Source organism: Heteronotia binoei, chromosome 1, assembly GCF_032191835.1.
Source record: "Heteronotia binoei isolate CCM8104 ecotype False Entrance Well chromosome 1, APGP_CSIRO_Hbin_v1, whole genome shotgun sequence".
NCBI lineage: Eukaryota > Metazoa > Chordata > Lepidosauria > Squamata > Gekkonidae > Heteronotia > Heteronotia binoei.
The window spans coordinates 96,207,617-96,228,906 of record NC_083223.1 but is presented as its reverse complement, the minus strand read 5'-3'; the positions used below and the strand labels follow the sequence as shown (position 1 = coordinate 96,228,906).

The following is a 21,290-nucleotide window of genomic DNA, read 5'->3' as shown; positions in this document are numbered from 1 at the left end:
CCCTGCCTGGTGAGTGGGCGTTGTAACAATTCGGGAGAGTCCTGGTGTCACCATGGATGACACTAGGTCCATCGCCTGATTGGAGGCCACGTCGTCGGCATGGACATTGAAGTCACCCAGGATCAGAATCCTTGGGTACTCCAATGCCCAGCCTGTTGCGGCATCCATCAGGGATGGTAAGGCACTGGCCAGTGCGTTAGGCAGTCGGTACACCAGCCAGATCGCCAACCCCTCCCCAACGTCCCACGCCAGACTGCCACATTCAATGCCCTTGATCTCCGGGGCCGGGAGAGCCTGGAAGGAGTAAGCCTCTCGTATGAGTAGGGCCACTCCTCCCCCCCCGCCCACTAGTCCATGACTGGTGAAAGACCGAGTATCCTGGGGGGGTCATCTGGGAGAGAGCTACAGTCTCCCCATCACGCACCCAGGTCTCAGTCATGCATGCCAGGTCCATATCCTGCTCAAGCAGGAATTCCCGAAGGGTAGAGGTCTTATTATTTATGGACCTGGCATTGCATAACACCAGTGACGGAGGCGAGTAATTTAACCTGGCTCCACTACCTGCCACCATCGGGATGGGACACAGGCTGGAAAGGGGTTGAGCACTGCCATGTCTCGGCCTCCTTCCCTTGTGATTCCGTCTGTTCTCACCGTTATATCTTCCCCTCCCCAGGAGTACTGGAATCCCCAGGCCAGTCATCTCCTGCTAGTGTCCACCAGCCCTTCAGACCGGTGAATAGCTGGATCTACTTCCTCCTCAACCCTGTCTTCTCCAGCTGATCTATTCAATATTCTAATCTGCCAATATATCTAATAGTTATTTAATTTACAACCCTACCCTATCAGCCCCTTAATTCATTAGCTAACAATAATAATAATACCCAGACATACTGGTAGTTATGAGTTTTAAATGTATGCCTTTAAGCAGGCCATCAAATGCTTAAAAAAAAAAACTGATGGAGAACAGATTACCTTGGCAGAGCTTCCAGTAACTGGGATATATCAATAATTCCATGAACTTCCATGGTGTTTCCTATGGCCCCCTAGCATTATGTCTTCATACTTTTTGATCAACTGTTCCCAAGAATCACAACTACCCTTTCTAGTCTATAATGCTTTTCCAGGATTCCCCCTCCATATTGTTTGAACCCATTGAAATATTACTGATTATTACTTTGTTGGCTGTATAGGATTACTACCTATACAGCTACCTGTGCTAAGAAAAGGGCAATATTAAATTTTAATGTGATTCATGTAACATATTAGCTTTTTAAAACATTGAACAGACTTCTATAATTCTTTAGCTTCTTACAAGGGAATTCTTATTACTATAAGTAAATGTTCATTCACTACAGGCAAACTTTGAGATTTTCCAGGAAAATGGAGGCCACAACTGCAGTTTCACTTTCCCCTGCTCTTAATTGGGATTTGTAGCATCTCAGGAAGAAGTACATACCTTCCTTATTATTTTGTGTATTGTATTAAGCCAGCAGAGTGGATTTGTATACCCAGCCTTTGTAGGTTTCTGTCATCCATAGTAATGAAAAACATCACAAGATAATCTACTCAACGTATCTGGTACCATGTCCTGACGCAGAGCTTTTAGTCATTTAAAGTAATGACATGTACAGTTCTGGGCAATGCCTGCAGAATTTTGGACCTAGAAATTAAATTTAGTGAATGTGAAGAAGTATTGAAAGCTAGTTTTGTTTTTTTTATTTTTATTCACACCCTTCAGGATTCAAATAGTTTGAAGAATGGGCAGAATTTAGACGTTTCTGGTACCCCTAGGGAAAGGGTAGTAAGGATTACTAGACAATCTGGTACAAACATATGCGATTATAAGGTTTGGAAACCACACAGATTTAATTATCACATATATCTGCTTTCTCCAAGAAGCTCCAAGATTAATTTCATATTCATAATAACATTATATGGTAAGGGAGCCTGAAAGAGAATACCAAGCCTAGAAACCAGAATTGCAAAGTGTGGGCTGATTGTGATTTGTAATTCTTGTTTTTAAGCAAATTATGGTTTGTACAAGCCATGTCTACCTATTCTGCATATAATAGCTACCTGGGAAGTAGGAAAGGAAGGAGGGAACCGTAGTGCCCAAGGCAAAGTGATAGGGAGAAGGGAAGGATGGAGCATGCAAACCTGATGTTCATTTGTTTGAACTGTCCCAGATAATGTGGGCTAAGGTTGCTTAGTACCTCTTCCATTACATTTTCTATCAAGCTGTTCAAGTCCTTCTTAAAAAGTAACCTTCATAATGCTTCTGCAGTCCTTTTATAGATTCATTTTGTGGCACATTTGACTTCTGGGGTAATGATGCACTTACAGAATGATTCCAGTGATGCTGAAACTAGGCCAGTCTAGCTGTATGAAAGCCAAGTGTGTGGAATGTGGCTTCTAATGCCAGACATACTGGTAGCTATGAGCGCCCTTCTTCCCAATAATTTTCCTATATTAGATGACAGCTGTAGTGTATTTTCAACACACTTGTTTTCAATTAATGAAACTTTAAGTTGCACTCCTGACAATATTGTTATGTTAGACTTCAATACCTTGTTAATTTGAATGTTTCATTTCAGAATGACATCTCCTCGCTTCATAGAGTTTGTTTGCAAACATGACAACGTTCTTAAATGCTTTGTAAACCGGTATGTCCCCAGAAACCAACTTGTTTAATGAAATGTTTCTTGGATCACTGATAACTTCAGATTATGATGTACGGTTTCAGATAAATCAGCCATTAGCTATCATGCGTACCTGAAGTTTATTGGAGAATAACGCTTAAATTAATGACATGTTTTCATTCTATTGAGGAATGTAAAGTTGGAAAGGACAAAGACCTATTTTGGCTCAATTTAGATCAACCCATGGTTAAGAAAGCTTTACTATAGTTTAATATGATCCATACTGGCAAACTGTAGCTTGTAATTAATTAGCAGACCAGAATCAGAAACTGTGGTTTGAACCAAGTTTGCAAACCATGGCTTATGCTAACTATGACAAATCATAATTGCAAAGGTGATTCTTACGCCAGAGGCTGTTGTAGAATAGAGGTGGGAGGGAATTGTGGTGCTTAGTGGTGAGCAGATAGAAAACAAAGGCAAGCAAGTGGCTCTAACCATGGCTTGGTTCTGAAACTGAGTAGAGCATACCATGATTTTGGCATAATGTCAAGTTCTTCTGTATGCAGGGCCGGCGCGTGGGAGTAGGTGGGGTAAGCGGTGGTTTGGGGCGCTACCCCACCTGGGGGTGCCCCCAGGCGCCCCCTTATCCACACAGAGCACTCCTCCAACCCTGCCTTAAAGGCAGGATTGGAGGAGTGCTTTCCCCCTGCAGTAAGCTCAGTGGGCTGTTTTAGCGGCGCTGGTCGCTTTTGGGTTGAGAGGCCGAGCAGCGCCTTTGGAAGGCGCCGCTCGGCTGCTTTCAACCTGAAAATGACCAGCACTGCTAAAACAGCACGCTGAGCTTACTGCAGGGGGAAAGCAGTGGTGCAGCACCACTGTTGTACACCGCCTGTTGCTCTCGTCCCTACTGCCCTGCATGATGACATCACTTTTGGTGACATCATAGTGCCGCATGTGCTGGGGGGGCATGGTACAGGGGGCTGCCTCGAGTGGCAGAACCCCCAGTCCCGGCCCTGTCTGTATGTTCCCAAAGGGGCCTTTAAGGATTCAGACCTTCCTTTCACTTTAGGACTTGGTGATTCATAGTCTAGTTTCATCCAAACTTTCCCCCCCTGCATTTAGCTGGTATGCTGCACCCTACCTGGAATCTTGCAATTTGACTTAATGCAAAAATGCCATACAGGTTTCTGAGCTCATTCATACATTACTGCCCACCACCTAGCAGTATGCTGTAGTGTGTATATTATGTTTGTAGTGTGTATTAACATCCATATATGGATGTTATGTAATATATACAGATGTTTACAACATGTTTTGTGAGATTTCTTATAAAATATCTTGTTACATGCACCCAGAACCTCCCGTGTAGCCAAGCATTCCATATTATATATTTGTTTAACTAGTAAAATATTGCTGATTTTGGTAACCTAGGAGTCAATGGTTGTGATTCTTGCACATCCTGTTTGGTGTCCTAGGATTAGGGCTCAAAGTGTTGTCCTCAGTGTCTGGTTCTTAACTCCTGAATTGAATAAGGGACTGGTATTAATCTAAATGTCTTATTTTCTAGAAATCCCAAAATTATTTTTGATCACTTCCACTTTCTTCTTGAATGTCCTGAACTCATGTCTCGATTCATGCATATCATAAAAGCACAGGTGAGTTTTGAGAAAACACTTTAAATTTCAGTATTTATTTACATTATTTGTAGTCCATCTTTATCACCAGGACTCAAGACAGATTATATAGTATCAGTCAATGCAATCAATAGGATACCTGAAGAAGCAATGTAATAGACAAGGAATTGTAGAAATTTGAAACAGAGCTGTTTGAACAAAGCATAAATATTAAACATGCAGAAACTGCATTTTTCTGTTTCAATCTGTTATGATGTAGCCCTATTTCCTTTATAAAAATGCCATCTTGAACAGTTTGTTTTACATAGCTTGCAAAATGTCAGGAGTATGGGAGCCTTCCTGACCAATCACATCAGGCAGGCCATTTCAGAGAAGCTGTGTGTATTGGCAGTTGTTGATCTTGCCCATCTGCAAGGTGGCTCTTACCGAATGCCCTGCTCAGATCTGCACAGTCATTGCAGTGGAACATAGGTGGAGCGGTGGTCTTGCCAAGGTCTTTGACTTGACTTTAGTAACTGATGGGCAGTCAGTGGAGCAACTACAGGTTGGATGCAACACACGTGCTTTGCCTAATTTCCAGTAATAACCCAGCTGCAGCATTCAGTACCCTGCTGGAGACTGAGTTGATTTCGAGTGCATTATTGTAGTTTAATGTGAGTGTGCTACTATGGCATGGATCCAGATTGGGCAGGTCAGCCGAGTCAAGGTAGGGGGCCATCTTCTGGGTTAAACTGAAAGGCATTTTCTCTACCCGAGCTGCAAGATGAGCCAGCCCCAGCCAAGGCAGTGTAAAGCTCTCAGCTCCCACCACTGTAGCTGGTCTTCACTTGAAGCTTTGTTTAAACTGAGATGCAAGAGGAGCCAGCCCCAGCTCTCAGCACCCGCTGCCTTGGTTGATCCTTTCTTGCAGCTCAGTTTAAAACTGAACCACCAGAGGAGTCAGCCTGAGCTGAGGCTGATCATGGGCTGACTTCTCTTGCAACCCTGTTTAAATTGGGGTGCAGGAGATTTATTTATTTATTTTATCATATTTATATGCCTGCCAGCCCCAGTCCAAGCCGGCAGCGGCTATCTTCTGCAGCCTCTTTAAAGTTTAAAGGGGCTGTTGAAGCCCGACAAATCCCTGAGAGGCTGGAGCAATCTGTTCCTGCTTCTTGCTGTTTTCGAATCTGTCAGTAATTCTGCAATATATCTGTGATTCTCTCAGGATCTGTTTTTTGGTTTACCTGAGAAAACCCAGATACATTTGGGATAAGGTATTTTCAGGTATATTTTCAACTCAGGTAGGTCCGGATGTACACCTTATTTTGTAAGCTGCTTTTAGGTCCCCATCAAGGAGAAAAGTGGAGTATTAAGTAAATTAAAAGTGAGTTTTGCTTCTCCAAGTATTTTCAGATACCACTCACAACTGGCAAGGGGTTTACAAATTAAATTGAAGAGAGCTTGCCCATATGATGCCATATGCATTATGAGTGTGTTACATTGTCTATTTATTTATTATTAGATTTATATCCTGCCCTCCCCGCCAGGGCAGGCTCAGGGTGGCTCACAACCTATAAAATCACAATAACAATAGAGCTAACAATTACATTTAAACAGGTTCAGGTCAGCCAGTAATTAAAACAATCTACAATGCTTTAAAACAATATGGTACTAATATCAGGATATCCTTTCAGTTCAGTTGGATGATGGATGTTCTTCCTGCTACTGTATCGGCCTGTTAGGATCAATTAAAGGCGAACCGGAAAAGTATGGTCTTGCAGGCCTTGCGGAACTGAGAGTAGAGTAGAGCCAGTTTGGTGTAGTGGTTAAGTGTGCGGACTCTTATCTGGGAGAACTAGGTTTGATTCCCCACTCCTCCACTTGCACCTACTGGAATGGCCTTGAGTCAGCCATAGCTCTGGCAGAGGTTGTCCTTGAAAGGGCAGCTGCTGTGGGAGCCCTCTCAGCCCCACCCACCTCATAGGGTGTCTGTTGTGGGGGAGGAAGATAAAGGAGATTGTGAGCCACTCTGAGATTTGGACTGGAGGGTGAGATATAAATCTAATACCTTCTTCTTCTACAGCAAACTTCACTGAAACCAGTAAAGTGGGATTATATAGTAGTGGTGAACATTGGGCTGGGTGTACCTAATGGTTCCAGAAATCTTGCTGACTCAGTTAAGAGCCTAGGGATTAGACTGGAGCCAACATTACAGCTGGGAAACCAAGTTAATACAGTTGCAAAGCCTTAAACTGAGCTGCAAGAGAAGACAGCCCAGGACTACCTGGGGTTCCAGGAGCTGAGAGCTCTGCACCACCTTGGCTGGGGCTGGCTCCTCTTGCAACTGGGTTTAAACTGAGCTGAAAGAGAGGTTCACCTGGGGTGGGAGGAGCTGAAAGCTCCACGTCACCTTGGCTGGGGCTGGCTCCTCTTACAGCTAGGTTTAAACCGAGCTGCAAGAGATGCTAGGCCAGGATCAACCAGGACAGTGGGAGTGTAGAGTTCCAGGCTGCCTTGGCTGGTGCTGGCTCCACTTGCAGCTCAGTTTAAACTGAGATCTAAGAGAAGGCAGCTCAGGATCAGTTGGGGCAGTGAGAGCTGAGAGCTCTCCACTGCCTTGGCTGGGGTTGGGTCCTCTTGCAGCTCAGTTTAACCAAGCTACAGGAGAGGATGGGCTGGGAGCTCTGTGCCTTCTTAGCTGGAGCTGGCTCCTCTTGCAGCTCAGTTTAAACTGAGCTCTAAGAGAAGTCAGCTGAGAATTGCCTGCATAGCAGGAGTTGAGAGCTCCCCTCTGCCTTGGCTTGGTGTTGACTTCTCTTACAACCCAGAAAAGCCTAAAGCAAAACAAATTGCTGTTGCTTTTAGTTAAAATTGAGCAGTTTTCCTTCTCCCTATTCAGCCACTACTGTTTATCAGTCTGTGCTGTCATTAAGTTATTCAGGTGCAGTTTTCATTTTAAACTTTGTTATTCAGAGGGCAGGCCTCCATGCTTCATGGAAAACCCCTGTGAAACTAGACTTTCAGAAGCAGTTTCATAGAGCACATGGACTTGGATCCAGTCAAACTTTACTATGTGTAATGAATGGGCCTTTCTCACTTCCCTCTTCCTACTGCAGTTGAAAATGTCCCTCAGCACTGTTCATGGAATGCAGGATCCACCCCCCAAGCACCACAAAGAAGGAACTGAATGGCTACCATGGGACGGGGGAGGGAATTGTTCTCTCATTTCACACATTGATGTGTTCAGGATATAATCCACTGGTGATGCTGAAAAGAAAAAAAATCCACTAGGCATGCCGAAGTATGTCTCTAGTTCCTGATATTTGGTCTCTTAGTGCTCAGCATAAACTTTTTATCTCCTGTCCCAGTCTTGTTTACAGTGCGTATGAAATATTTGTTCTTGTGTGCTTGATCACTCTTTGTTGTCTCCCCTCAGCCCTTTAAAGATCGCTGTGAATGGTTTTATGAGCATTTGAATTCTGGACAGCAAGACTCGGACATGGTCCATCGGCCAGTCAATGAAAATGATATTCTGTTGGTCCACAGAGGTAAGCAGTTTCACCCATGCCCTCTTCATTGTGCAAAACACTTCTGTGCTGACACAAGTTAAGAAATTAATTGGTATTTCATATTTAGATTCTATTTTTAGGAGCAGCTGTGAAGTTGTGTCTAAAGCAAACTGTGCAAAGCTGAAACAGGGAATTGCTGTGCGTTTCCATGGTGAAGAAGGCATGGTGAGTAAAATTATATATTGTGTAATGCATAAAGCATAGTTTTCATGAGATACCTATAAAAATAGTGTCTTGAGGACAGCAGGTTCTGAAATTCATAGCAAGCTGCCCTAGATTAAGAAGGAAAATCTGCTTCTGTCTCTTGGCTTATTGCGGTGTTAGGCTTCAGTGCAGTTAGATCAAAACAGAAAAGAGCACCATCCATGTTTCTGAAGGCAAAACCCCCTGTGGATCGAAAAGCCTAACAGGCTAGACCCTTTCTTAGACCTTTTGCTCTCAGTGAGCATTACCTGGATGTGGTTCTTGTCAAAGGAGGAGCTGCAGGTGTTAGGTGTAATGATATGCTTCCTGATCCAAGGCAGAGAGAAATCCACTGGGCTGAACAGAGCAAGATGCATGGGCAAACTTTGTGCCATCCCTTTTTAAGTAGTCAAACCATCTTTTTTAAAAGAACCTGAGTCAGATTCCAATTTAGCAGTATTGTAGGACTTCAATAATCATTTTGACAGGATTAAAAATGCATATTATATTAGCATATACAAAACCACGACTTAAAAAGTTGCATCTCCTTGTTTCCATTTTTGTACCTAGGGTCAAGGTGTGGTACGTGAGTGGTTTGATATCTTATCAAATGAGATAGTTAACCCAGACTATGCACTTTTTACTCAGTCTGCAGATGGTAAGTTGGTGTTGCTGTCTCTTGTAACAAAGTTTACAACAGCTAATCAGAGTCTCTTGCCAGAAATAATCTCTCACACAAAAGTTTTTCTATTTGACCCTAAGTGTAAGGACATGGCTTCTGAATTAGTTAAACTCCTGTGGTACAAATTGTAGAATTCTTTAAGTAGAAGTACAGTTGTATGGGAATTGTTCAGTGTTTACTAAACATACTAGGCCAAGAACCAAACAGTTAAGTCTTCAATAGAGTTATTCCAGTCTAAGACCTTTGATTTCAGAGGGTTTAGATTGGAATAACTCTGCAGAGAATTGTATTGAAAAGATACTTTAGTGTTGACCATGGATTTGTGCATACCCTGATGGTTTTTGATATTAAATTGCAGATAGACATGTTATACTGCAAATTACTGTGTAAACAGTTTCAGATTTAGCTTGTTATGCAGCAGATCTCCCTGCAGCTCCTGACATTCTGGATTTTGGCTTATGTCTTCAGTGTAAAGGGTGTTAGAGAAATTGCAGGAATCCCAGCTATAACTTCCTTAGGCAGAGGAAGGCGTGTCTCCCCCATTAGTTTGTAAGCCAGTGTTTGTTTGAAGAACGAGACATAGAGTGGTGACTCCTGCATGTATTTGGAAGCAGTTTTAAAGTAGAACAGGCTATAACTACATGTATTCTGGAGAAATATTTTGTTTGTAACTGTAGTCATTTTAGCTATACACAGCCTTTTAAAAAGCAACATATGGAACTGTAGAGTCCATTTCTTTCTTCATGTTTAGCTCTTTGTTAAAATATTCATACCTCTGCTTTCTCTGTGGCTCAAAGCATTGTATCAATTAAAATTTAAAATATGCAGAATGCAATAAACAACCCCTCAAATGCCAATCTAAGCAGAGTTATACCCTTCGAAGTCTGTTGAAGTCATTGGGCTTAAAATGGTGCAGCTTTCTGTAGGATGACATTGTTAGAACCATTGTTTTTCAAAGATACTTTGAATTTCTAAAGGTTTTTCAGACTAGAACATTTGACTTTGAGTATCACCTTTTCAGTGTTCAGTCACTATAAAGTGATGCGATGGTGATTTCTGCATGCATGTTTCAATGACTGTTCTTCCAAACCAGGAATATAAACTTTGGATGTGCAAAATTATCCCTTTCTATACTCTGACATTGCATATTTGGGATCCCTTTCTATAAAAGTGGATCTATATTTTGCTGTGTAGATTTGTATAGTAGTTATACTTGAATCTAAACTTCTGCAAGTATCTTAATTACACATTGCCTGAATCAAGTTGGTACTTTTTCAGAGCTTGTGATATTTTTAACTTACTGCTTCTCAAAAACATTTGTCTGCAGTAACAAGTGAGTGAGTTTAATATAAGAAACAGAACACACTGAAGCATCCTAATATAAAATGCAGGAATTTAAAAATATGATAATTATAAGCAAATTATATTTGTAATTTTTAAAACTCATCTTCAGAGTTGCACTTAAATATTTAAAATATAAGTGAAATTTACACACCTGAATTCGTTCTCTCTTGACGTCTTTTCTGGCTACATTTTTTTTTTTTGCTGGATAACATTTTTTTGTCACTGTTGAGACTCATGAATCATAGAAAATAAACTGAATTTTAGTGGTCTAATGCATTTTGAAATGCCTGTAAGCAAGTTCTTGTTTTTCTAGGAACCACCTTCCAGCCAAATAGCAACTCTTCTGTAAATCCTGATCACTTGAACTACTTTAGGTTTGCTGGACAGATCTTGGGGTTAGCCTTGAATCATCGACAACTAGTGAACATTTACTTCACGAGGTCATTTTACAAGCATATTCTCGGTACTATTCCATTAAGACTTTAATCTGATAAAATGTAGTTTATAATGTATTTCAGCAAAGAAAAATTGTTTTTTGCTCTGTTCCTGTGAACTCAATGAAGGTCACAAAATCACTAAAAAAATACCTTCATATTGAGTTACATGCCCTGATTGTAAACAAGCTGTTCAGATCACTATTTAGCATGCATTTATTTAGGTAATTACACACTGCTTTTCTGCCCAGTTTACGACATTGTTCTTTCTTCTGCCATTTTATCCTTGTTAGGGGGAGAGAGGCTTGCTCATGGTGACCTAGCAATCTTCCATGGTAGGAGAGGGGTTTTGAACAGTTTTGCTACTTACAACATTGATGTGGAGCATATCATTGTGTATGATCCCATATTATTGTGTATCCCCATATTATACATGAGGATAGGAAGTTAAAGCTCAGAGCTCCTTGCTTTAAAGCCTGCTTATTTTGTTGATGGCTTAACTGAGGTTTGAAACTGTACCCTCCCTGGAAGCATAACGTGTTAGCAGTACTGCATGTGATTTTTTTAAAAAATTAGTATAGTTGTAGCATTTTCTAAGACACAAAATATGTTGTATCCTTGTGGCAGCTGGTAACAAATAATTTCTTTTAAAAATCCTTTGCTGCAGATTCCCTTTACCATTCATTTCTTCCCCTCTGCACTGTTTCAGTGTGCCTTTAGAGGGCAGTCCTTTACCACAAATCAAATCCATTTCTGAATTAACATGCATGAGATCTCTTTGTATATATGTTTTCCTAGGTATTCCTGTAAATTATCAAGATGTGGCATCTATTGATCCAGAATATGCAAAGAACTTGCAGTGGATTCTAGATAATGATATCAGCGACTTAGGGCTAGAGTTGACCTTCTCTGTCGAGACAGATGTATTTGGAGCAATGGAAGAAGTGCCTTTGAAACCAGGAGGTGCAAGTATACTTGTCACACAGGAAAATAAAGTGAGTGTTTTTGGATTTTAGGTGCATGACACTACACTGTGTTCCCGGTTATACAACAGATTCATGATCTGCCAGCAAAAATGGGACCTGCTACTCCAGTCCTAGGCAGTTTTATTTTGACCTGGATTTCCAAAAATAAGAGCATATTGACATTTAAATAAGTACTCATTGTCTTTACTGAATCTAGTTTGACTTTGTGTCATGAAAGAGTCATGTCCTGTCAGTGTAAAGCTGCTTGTACTGGCAGAAAGCTCCCTGAGTCTAAGAAAGGCTCCACTATTAGTGTAAAAGAAACACTTGATCCAATTTATATTGTATATTCTGGGAATATACACTGTGGTAGAAATAGTAGCAGGAGACTGAAGTGATTTTGTTCCTGCCCTTCCACCCCCTCAAAATGAACCAATATCATTTAAAGCTTAGTTTACTGGCTAGTGATTGATGTGCTATTAATACAACATAAATGAGTTCATTAGGGTTTGTAGAATCTTTCGGGCTCAAGTGCCGTGTTCTACTGGAGAAAGTTTTCCTTCCAGACGTTTCGTTCTCAGCTGCGGAGAACATCCTCAGTGGCGTTGCAGCCGGAGCAGGCGCTCAGACCTTCTTGGCTGACTCAATGCACAGCAGCCAAGAAGGTCAGAGCGCCTGCTCCAGCTGCAACGCCACTGAGGATGTTCTCCACAGCTGAGAACGAAACGTCTGGAAGGAAAACTTTCTCCAGTAGAACACGGCACTTGAGCCCGAAAGATTCTACAAACCCTAACGATATTACCAGCCGTGAAAACCTGAAATCTTTGATAAATGAGTTCACTTTTGCATTAAATGCCTGTTTGCACAACATTTTTGTCTGAATTTTCCTTAATATAATGTAGGAACTGTTACAATTTTTCAAGTAATGGGCATCAGTGCATAGGTCAACAGTAATTCCAGTAGGTTAGCAGTATTCTGTGAAATCAGAAAAAAAAGCCTTATTAGAATGTTTGTGGTTGCCTCTTTTATGAGGTCTAGCTAGTCCTGTGCCATACCAGTTCATTCTGTAATGAAGAGTCACAAGAATTTGGCATATTAAAAGGTTATTCCCTACATCAACACTATGTGCAGAGGAACTAAGTTGTACATCTTACCAATGTGGTTTTCAGTTATGGATATTATCAGTGTGTTGTAGCACTGGATCACATAGAAGCAACAACCATGCTCTACAAGTAATGTTTCAACTGTGCCTTAAGTGTAAATTTTCCCCAGATAAACTACATTGATTCTTCAGCTAAGACTGAAGATGTTTCCAGGCAATATATTTGAACTACAAGAGGTGTGGGGTGTTGAATACAAATGTACCCTATGAATTTCCCCACAACCGCTACATATTGTGCCCCCCTGCCTAGCTCAGATATGCTTCAGGAGGCAACAAAAGGATAATTTTGTGCTCTAAATTTAGATGCTGTCGATATTAATATGCCTTTAATTTATTTTAATCTGTTAGTTTCCCTGAAGGATCTGCAGAACTGTGCATATCTAGAGAGTTTCTACTGTGTAATCTTGCTAAAGCTAAGCAAGCCTGAGTCTAAGTGGTGTTTTGAATGGGTGGCCTCCTGTTAATTCTACATATGCCTCTGTATTCTGTGAGAAAGAAAATTAATAAATAAATTAGGTCATCTATCTAAAATTCAAAAAATCCCTGTTTAGCAAAGAACTTGTTTCATACTTTAAAAGACACCCCTTCCAGGGCTTCAGCTTCAGCACTGGTTGCCAAAGCAAAAGTGCAGGAAGCTGATATCTGGATGTAGCCTGCATTGCTCCCAGAGAAGACAGAAAGTGAATGAGGCATAAAACCAAGTTTACCCTTGAGTACTCATGTTGTCAGTTGTATGTACATTGTTTATCTGAATGCATTTCTACTCTTTGGCTCACATTCTATTTTACTGGGATGTAGACAGTGTGGAAAGTAGATTATTGCTCCCATAATCTTATACTGGGAGTATAAAATTAGTAGCTAATCTGAATTGAGTATTTTGTCATAACCCCAGAACTGTTTGTTTTTCTGTCACATCATCAAATGCAGCAGTGTTATTATGTTTAATTCAAATCCCAGTGCATCATTTTGATCTAGAATGCTGATTCTCGTAGGACAACATGCTGTACTAGCCAGCGACCACTTGATGTCACTTTTTTGTTTCCCCCACTTTCAGAAGGCTGATTACTGTAGAGACAAGAGTGCCTCCCTCAAATAGTGTTTATATTATTCTGTGTCTTGATCTTTCTGATACCTTATAGTTATTGATTGCGGCTGATGATAAAAATTAAGGTAATTGAAGAATTTTGTTGAAGAATTTGGCTTGTTCTCATTTTTATTTTTAAAAAATTAGGTAGATGTAGCAGTGATTTACGCAGCATTTGGACTGCAGTGTTGCTTTTCAGTTTTGCTTCCTAGCAATTTTAATTGTAGTTGTTAGGGTATGATAGTCATCAGAATCTCCTGCCATGCCAATGGTGGTATATATTAGAGCACAAGGACGATTGAAAATTGCTCTTTATCTGTCCTAGCTACTTTTCTGTCAGTGTAGACTTGAAGGTCTTGATCCTAAGGCTGCCAAGCATCTTTTCAAGTTATTGATTCAGGACTTAAGGTTGAAGGGCAGGAGGGGTGTGTACAGTAACTTGAATGTTGCCTGGATCTGTGACAGACAGCCTGGTGGTTGTAGGCGAATCAGCATTCATTCTGTGCAATAAGCATATGCATAACTAAGTATGCTATTTACATTTTGGCAACAAGAATTGCTATACAAAGAGCTTACGCTAATTTGAAGTTTCATCATAACCATGTTTTTATTTATTTATTTTTTTAATTACCATGTTACAGCATGGTAGAAGAACATTTGCTATGCTAACCTTGGTTGGGAAATTTAAGATTGTAAGTTGGTGTAGTACATGACGAGGAGCAGAGAAAAGCTATGTGGCAGGCTCAAAATAACAGGATGGAGGAGGAATGTTTGCTGCTATCTGTGCGACTCCTGTGAGCACACAGTACGTAGACCATGTGCTGTGAAGTCCTGGGATAAAGTTTATATATATATATATATATAGGCTCCTTTAGCCTTTCATTTGGCAGCATTAGTTCTGTCTTTGCTACTTCTTGACTTTCCTTTGGAACATCTTTTAGGAAGAATAGAATATTTTAGAAGCACAAGTCTGAACTGCAGCTCTTCACTTACCCTCCCATCCTTAGGGGTTTTCATTTTTTTAAATTGCTGTAGCATTTTTTTTAAATGCTGCACACCTTAAAATAGCATACGCCAGCACCAGTTCTTAGAATATTAAAAATGTACTCATTTTGAACAGCATTGAAGTACAGATGTTCTTCAAATTTGAACATCCTGTTGATCATGGATGCATATCTTTTTAGCCATTGGGGATTTCCAGATATGTTCAGAATATGGGCAGACCTGATTCACATCTATGTCCTTCTCCACATGTTGATCCAGGTGGGTCTGCAGCAATAAAACAAAATTAGAGTTCAATAATACCTTTAAGACCAAAAACATTTTATTCAGGTTGAGCGCACACATGAAAGCTCGCACCCTGAATAAAACATTGTTGGTCTTAAAGGTGCCATTGGACTCTAACCATGTATTTACACATGTCTCCTGCTCCCAGCCCAAAGTATTTAGGTGCATAAATAAGTAGATGAACTGACTACTCTTACTAGACTCACTTGCCTCTCCTGTTGCACATGAAGAAATTTAAGTATATGATAGTTTCTAGTTGTGACCATATCAACTGATTGTAGCAAAAACATACCTTGGTATTTTGAGGCAAGTAGTGTGTGGATGTACTATGCAAGATACAGAACTGAGTGGTAATTGGATCTCTACCACAAAGTTTTGTGGTGAACAGACATCCTAATAAAGGCATTGCAGTAATGCTGAACAGATTTTATGCTCCAGGTTCTGTATTTCATTAAGGTTATCTTCTTCCACGTATTACCCGCCCACAAAGGACTTGTTCTGGGAGTATGGACTGATATGTTAACATATTTATTGGTCTGTTGTATGTTTAGTCAAACCACATGTACTTTCTTTCTTGGCAACAGGATAGCTTTCTTTGTCTCAGTAAAAAAAAGTTTTATGTTATTGTAAAACTAACCAATTTATTATGGCATAATATTCTGGATTAGAGCACCCTCTGCCAAGTATCTCTTATAGTAAGTCCAATTGGATGAAGGTGTTGGGATGGAAGGAATGGCTCTTGTTTTCATGAACCCCAATATTTGTTTTTATATTCAAAGCTTAATCCTGAAACATATGAAGTAGGAACAGGTGAAAATGTCTCTAGTAAGGAATGTGGTGCAGGGGTTCCCAATCTTTTTCAGCCTGTAGGCACCTTTGGCATTCTGACACAGGCAGGCAGAGCCAACTACAAAATGGCTGCCACAGGAGTAAGGTTGTGAATAACTCTGATAGTGGGTCTTCAACATTTCAGACAGAAGCTCTGTTTAACGAGATGCCTTAAAAATTAATATATTGTTTAAAAGTTTTCTAGCATATTCTCAAGGCCTTGCAGTGGAACCTCATTTCCTTTCCCTTTCCTGAAAGCCTCATAGCATTTCCCATTTTCTTGCTGCCTTCTTTTGTTCCCACCCACCAGCCAACCTACATTTATCTGCCCTCCCCTGTCTCTTCTTCCCTCCCCTGGCAGCCTCTTCCTGGAAAAACTATGGCACAATTGCATGGTGCTGGCTGCTGAGCCTAATTGCACAGTAGGGAATTGTGAAGGTAACCTATATCCCCCTCTCACACCATTCTTCTTTTTCTCCTGGTAGCCCTCATGTCTTCATTTTCTTGCTTCTCTCTTTCCCATGGGAGCCACCAATCTGCCTGTTATCTGTCCTCCCACCCCATTTTGTTGTATTTATTCACTTACTTTATATGTTTCTCCACCATGGGAACCCTTCTGTCATTCTCCTCTTTTTCATTTTATTTTCACAGCAACCCAGAGAGGTAGGTTAGGCCAAGATTGTATAACTGGCCTAAGGGCACCAGTAAGCTTCCACAGCAGAGTAGTGATTCAAGGCTGGATGTCCCAGATCCTGGTCTGAAACTCTAACCACTATTACAAAGGCTTTCATGGAGTGGCTTGCTGTTGAACAGTAACAAGCAGCTGGGCCTGGGTGATTCCTGCAAGTTGCATGGTAGCAAATTATTTAGTAATTGGTGCTAGATCTAGCCCTACTGAGTCCTTCCTCAAGGGCCAAAACAGCCCTGGAAAGGACCTGACTGTCCCCTCTACCTTTTACAGACACCAACCAAGCCTTATAAGCTGATGTTACTTCTTGTTGTCTTACGACAGTGGCATTTGTTAAAGATGTAGGTTCTGCATCTATTGCTTGGAGGTTTTTTTAACCCCCTTCCCCAGTTTATTTTCTTTTAGATATGAGACTTTTCTGCAAACCTCTGGTTTTCCTATGGTATATAGAAAGATCTGTCTTGTTGGCTACTTAAAGCCAGAGACTGTAACCATTATTAACAGATTTACCATGTTGAGAATTAGATGCATTGATACTGAGCTCCCTAATTGTCATCTGGTGGTATCTGTCTTCACTTTGTAGGACCTAGCACATTTATACAAAAGGATTGGGGGAATGGGAGGGGGCTCTTCCTTCCATTCAGTCAGAAGAGTTGCTGCTTTGCCAACAGAATATCACTTTAGGATCATAGAATCATAGAGTTGGAACGGAACTCTAGGGTCATCTAGTCCAACCCCCTGCAGGAGGTTGCAGGAAACTCACAAACACCTCCCCCTAAATTCTAAGCCAAGCAGTTTTGTTGTCTGTTACTTTTCTCTCTGGCCTTTGGGAACCATAGGGTAAAGTTCAATAAGGCATAGAACATGCAGAACATGTGTAGGGGGAGGGGCAAGGATAGCAGCAACAGGGTTGAGCCCGTAGCAAACCTTTAATTAATCTTATACATGATTCTTAAGACCATTTTATATCCTAAAGGCTATTATCCTGTGCAGGGCTTTTTTTTGAAGAAAAAGCTCAGCAGGAACTCATTTGCATGTTAGGCTGCACACCCCTCACACCAAGATATCCGGAACTGTGTTCCTGTGCGTTCCTGCTCAGAAAAAACCCTGGAAACAAGGATTTTTATAAATCCCACCCCCCTCCCGAGTTGAAGTGTTTGAATTTTTTATTATCAAGGCATAGTGTTTGATGGCCCTTTGGGACAGACACTGTGCCATGCCATTGCCCTCAAGCCAAGCAGGAATGCAAATGTGACAGCTAGCATGAATAGACATTGCACCCTTTGAACCCTGGCCAAGCCAGCCGGAACTCTAGCTAAGCCAGCCGAAACTGCATTCCTGTGCGTTCCTGCTCAAAAAAAGCCCTGATCCTGAGGCAGCTGAGTTTGTAAAAGCTGAGAATGCTGGTATCAGACCATTTCTTATTTACATAACTAGTAGCAGACATTGGAAAAGTCCATCACAAATTCATTAGACTTTTAGAATTCCAGAAACAAAACACTTCTGGTCAAGGGGTCAACACTTCTCGCAAAAAAACCTCTGGAGAAGGGATTATACTAACATCTGCAGCAGGGTTCCCCAACCCCCTGGCTGTGGACCAGAACTGGGCTGTGGCCTATTAGCAACCGGGCGATGAGTTGTATAATTATTTCATTATATATTACAATGTAATAGTAGTAATAATAATATGACATTGGATTTACGTATATCCTACTCTCCACTCCGAATCTCAGAGTCTTAGAGCGGCTCACAATCACCTTTACCTTCCTCCTCAACAGACACCCTGTGAGGTAGGTGGGGCTGAGAGAGCTCTCTTAGAAGCTGCCTTTTCAAGGACAACTCTGAGAGCTATAGCTGACCCAAGGCCATTCCAGCAGCAGCAAGTGGGAAATCAAACCCAGTTCTCCCAGATAAGAGTCCACACACTTAACCACCATACCAAACTAATAGAAATAAAGTGTACAATTGTATAATCATAAAACTGTCATCACCACCCCAGTTCATGGGAAAATTGTCTTCCACAAAACCGATCCCTGGTGCCAAAAAGGTTGGGGATCTACAGTGTGCATCAAGGTGAGCAGGGATAGGTTTGGCGCCATTACGAACATATGGTGTTAATTTCATCCTCTACATCTCGATGTGTTCCAGTGAAGGTTTTCAAGTCTGCTTTTCAGGTGCAGTTTTGCTTGATGTAGAAGGAAATTCAGTATGCATCTGTTTCAGTTTTTTTCTTCTTTAAAAAGCATAAAAATGACACACACACCCTTAAATGCCAGTCTTTGCAAGATTATTTCTTAGTGGCTTCAAGCCCATCATTTTCATGATGTGTGAAGATCAAGAACTCTAACTTGAAGAAGAAATGTCATGAACAGCACATGCTGAAGTTGCATCAGTAAACAACTAACATAAAAAGGTTTGTGCTCAGGACAATGCTTTAAGAATTCACAAACTTGTTCCATTCAATATAGTTATAAAACGAGTGTGATGGCAGGAACTGGGGTTTTATTTTTAGATGGGAGGGGTTGCTCTTCTGTTCCCTTTGGTAGTTTTGGTTGCATACAGCTACAAAAATGGATTTGACTGTAGCATGTACCTGAAGATATCACTGGAGCTGAAGGGGAGTATTCTCCTTATTGCTTTTTTCCCCCCTGCCATATTTGAAAAATAGTGCTTCAAGTTAGTTCCCCAAATCTAGTGTGATTTCTTCTTTTGATAGTTCAATCACCATTTCTGGTTGCCAAGATTCTAACTTGGTGTTGTTCTTTATTTATTTGGTTCATTTATATTCCACCCTTTCCCAGATGGGCTCAGGGCGAATCACATTCAGATAAAAACCGGTCACATATAATAAAATCAATAAATACAATTTAAAACAACAGCATTACATCAACATTAAATAGCAGAGGCGGGTGACACACAGTGCAACTTTAGGCCCGAATATAAAGATTCAGATGATAGATCACTGTGTGGGGGGGCAGCCAATGGTATAGGCACCGAAGTAGAAGACGCCTGCCTGCCTCAACTAAACGCCTGGCAGAACAGCTCTGTCTTGCAGGCCCTGCAGAAGGGTAACAAATCCACCGGGAGCTGATTCCACCGGGTTTCCAAAAGGCTGATTCCAAAAAGGCCCTGGCCCTAGTCGAGGCAAGTTGGACGTTCTTAGGGCCAGGGATGACCAAAAGGTGTTGATTGGCTGATCACCACGTCCTTCAGGGCTCATATGGAGAGAGGCAGGTATGTTGGTCCCAGGCCATGTAAGGCTTTGAATGTTAATACTAAAGTCCTGAAATGGATTTGGTACTTAACCAGTGCAGTGCGTACAGCGTTGGTCGACTGCTTGCCCGTATAGGCAATCCAGTTAAGAGCCATGCGGTCATGTTTTGCACCAGTTGAAATTTCCATATCAGCCTCAAGGCAAGCCTGTGTAGAGCAAGTTACAGTAGTCCAACCTGGAAGTGACTGTTGCATGGATCACTGTAGCTACGTCTTGGAATGTCAGATAGGGCATCAGCAGATAGAACTGGGTGTCATCTGCATATTGGTGACAATTCAGCCCAAAACCTCAGGCAATCTGGGCAAGGGGGTACATGTAGATGTTAAACATCATTGGTGAGAGAATAGCTCCCTACAGCATACCACATTCAAGTGGATGCCGCCGAGAGGTCTGCTCACCAGTCGCCACCCTTTGTCCCTGACCATGGAGAAAGGAGGAAAGCCACTGTACGCCCCCCCCCTTGAACTCCAACATCAGCAAGGTGGTGGGTCATAAGATCATAATTGACCATGTCAAATGCTGAGATCTAAAAACAATAGCAGCGCTGACCCGCCTCGATCGAGATGCCTTCTAAGGTCATCTGTGAGGGCGACCAAAGCAGTCTCTGTCCCATGACCAGGGCAGAAGCTGGTCTGGAAGGGATCGAGGGTAGAAGTATCCTCCAGGAAACCTTGAAACTGCTCTACCACCGCTTTCTCAATTACCTTACCCAGGAATGGTAAGTTCAAGACTGGGCGGTAATTGGCCAGGGCTATCAGGTCCAAAGATGGCTTTTCCAAAAGTGGACGGACCACTTCCTCTTTAAGTTTAGCCGGAAAAGTCCGTTTCCAAGAAAAAGTTAATAATATCAGCTAAAGAGTCTTGGATGCCCCCGCCACCTACCTTAATAAGCCAGGATGGACATGGGTCCAATGGGCAAGTGATTGGCTTCACTGCAGCCAAGATCCTGTTCACATCTTCCCGAGTAAGACGGTCCAATATGGAAGTGGTCCAATATGGGGCCCATAGATGGGCAACGGGCTTCCAGCTCCCGTACTGTATCAACTGTGGCAAGAAGACTCTGGTGGAGAGTTGAGACCGTGTCTGTGAAATAGGTCGCAAAAGCCTCACAGCCTATATCCAATTCTCTAACTTTTGGATTGTCTGTTGGCAGTGTAGTCAATGTTCAAATCGTTCTAAATAACTGGGCCAGGCGTGACTTCGCTGACGCAATGGAGGTCTCATAGAATTCCTTCTTAGCGGACTTCACTGCCTTCTCATAAATGCTCTATAAGAAGTTCTAGACTCTGTTGGTGGTGGCAGTGGGAGGGGGGTTGCTCTTCTGTTTCCTTTGGTAGTTTGGGTTGTATACAGCTACAAAAATGGATATGACTGTAACGTACCTGAAGATATCACTAGAGCTGAAGGGGAGTATTCTCCCTAATGCCTTGTTTTCCTGCCATATTTGAAAAATAGTGCTTCAAGTTAGTTCCCCAAATCTAGTGTGATTTCTTCTTTTGATAGTTCAGCCACCATTTCTGGTTGCCAAGATTCTA

At 41.6% G+C, this 21,290-nt stretch overlaps 1 protein-coding gene across 2 annotated transcripts in view; it reads left to right on the top strand.

Annotated features, from left to right (window-relative positions):
- HACE1 (HECT domain and ankyrin repeat containing E3 ubiquitin protein ligase 1) overlaps nucleotides 1-21,290 on the top strand; it is a 57,348-nt gene that overhangs the window by 20,917 nt on the left and 15,141 nt on the right. For both annotated transcript variants that reach the window (XM_060237521.1, XM_060237514.1), the window contains exons 13-19: nucleotides 2,595-2,663; nucleotides 4,207-4,294; nucleotides 7,692-7,803; nucleotides 7,892-7,989; nucleotides 8,578-8,665; nucleotides 10,347-10,496; nucleotides 11,266-11,462. In XM_060237521.1, the coding sequence (XP_060093504.1) occupies nucleotides 2,595-2,663; nucleotides 4,207-4,294; nucleotides 7,692-7,803; nucleotides 7,892-7,989; nucleotides 8,578-8,665; nucleotides 10,347-10,496; nucleotides 11,266-11,462 (802 nt within the window). The remainder of the gene's footprint in view (nucleotides 1-2,594; nucleotides 2,664-4,206; nucleotides 4,295-7,691; nucleotides 7,804-7,891; nucleotides 7,990-8,577; nucleotides 8,666-10,346; nucleotides 10,497-11,265; nucleotides 11,463-21,290) is intronic.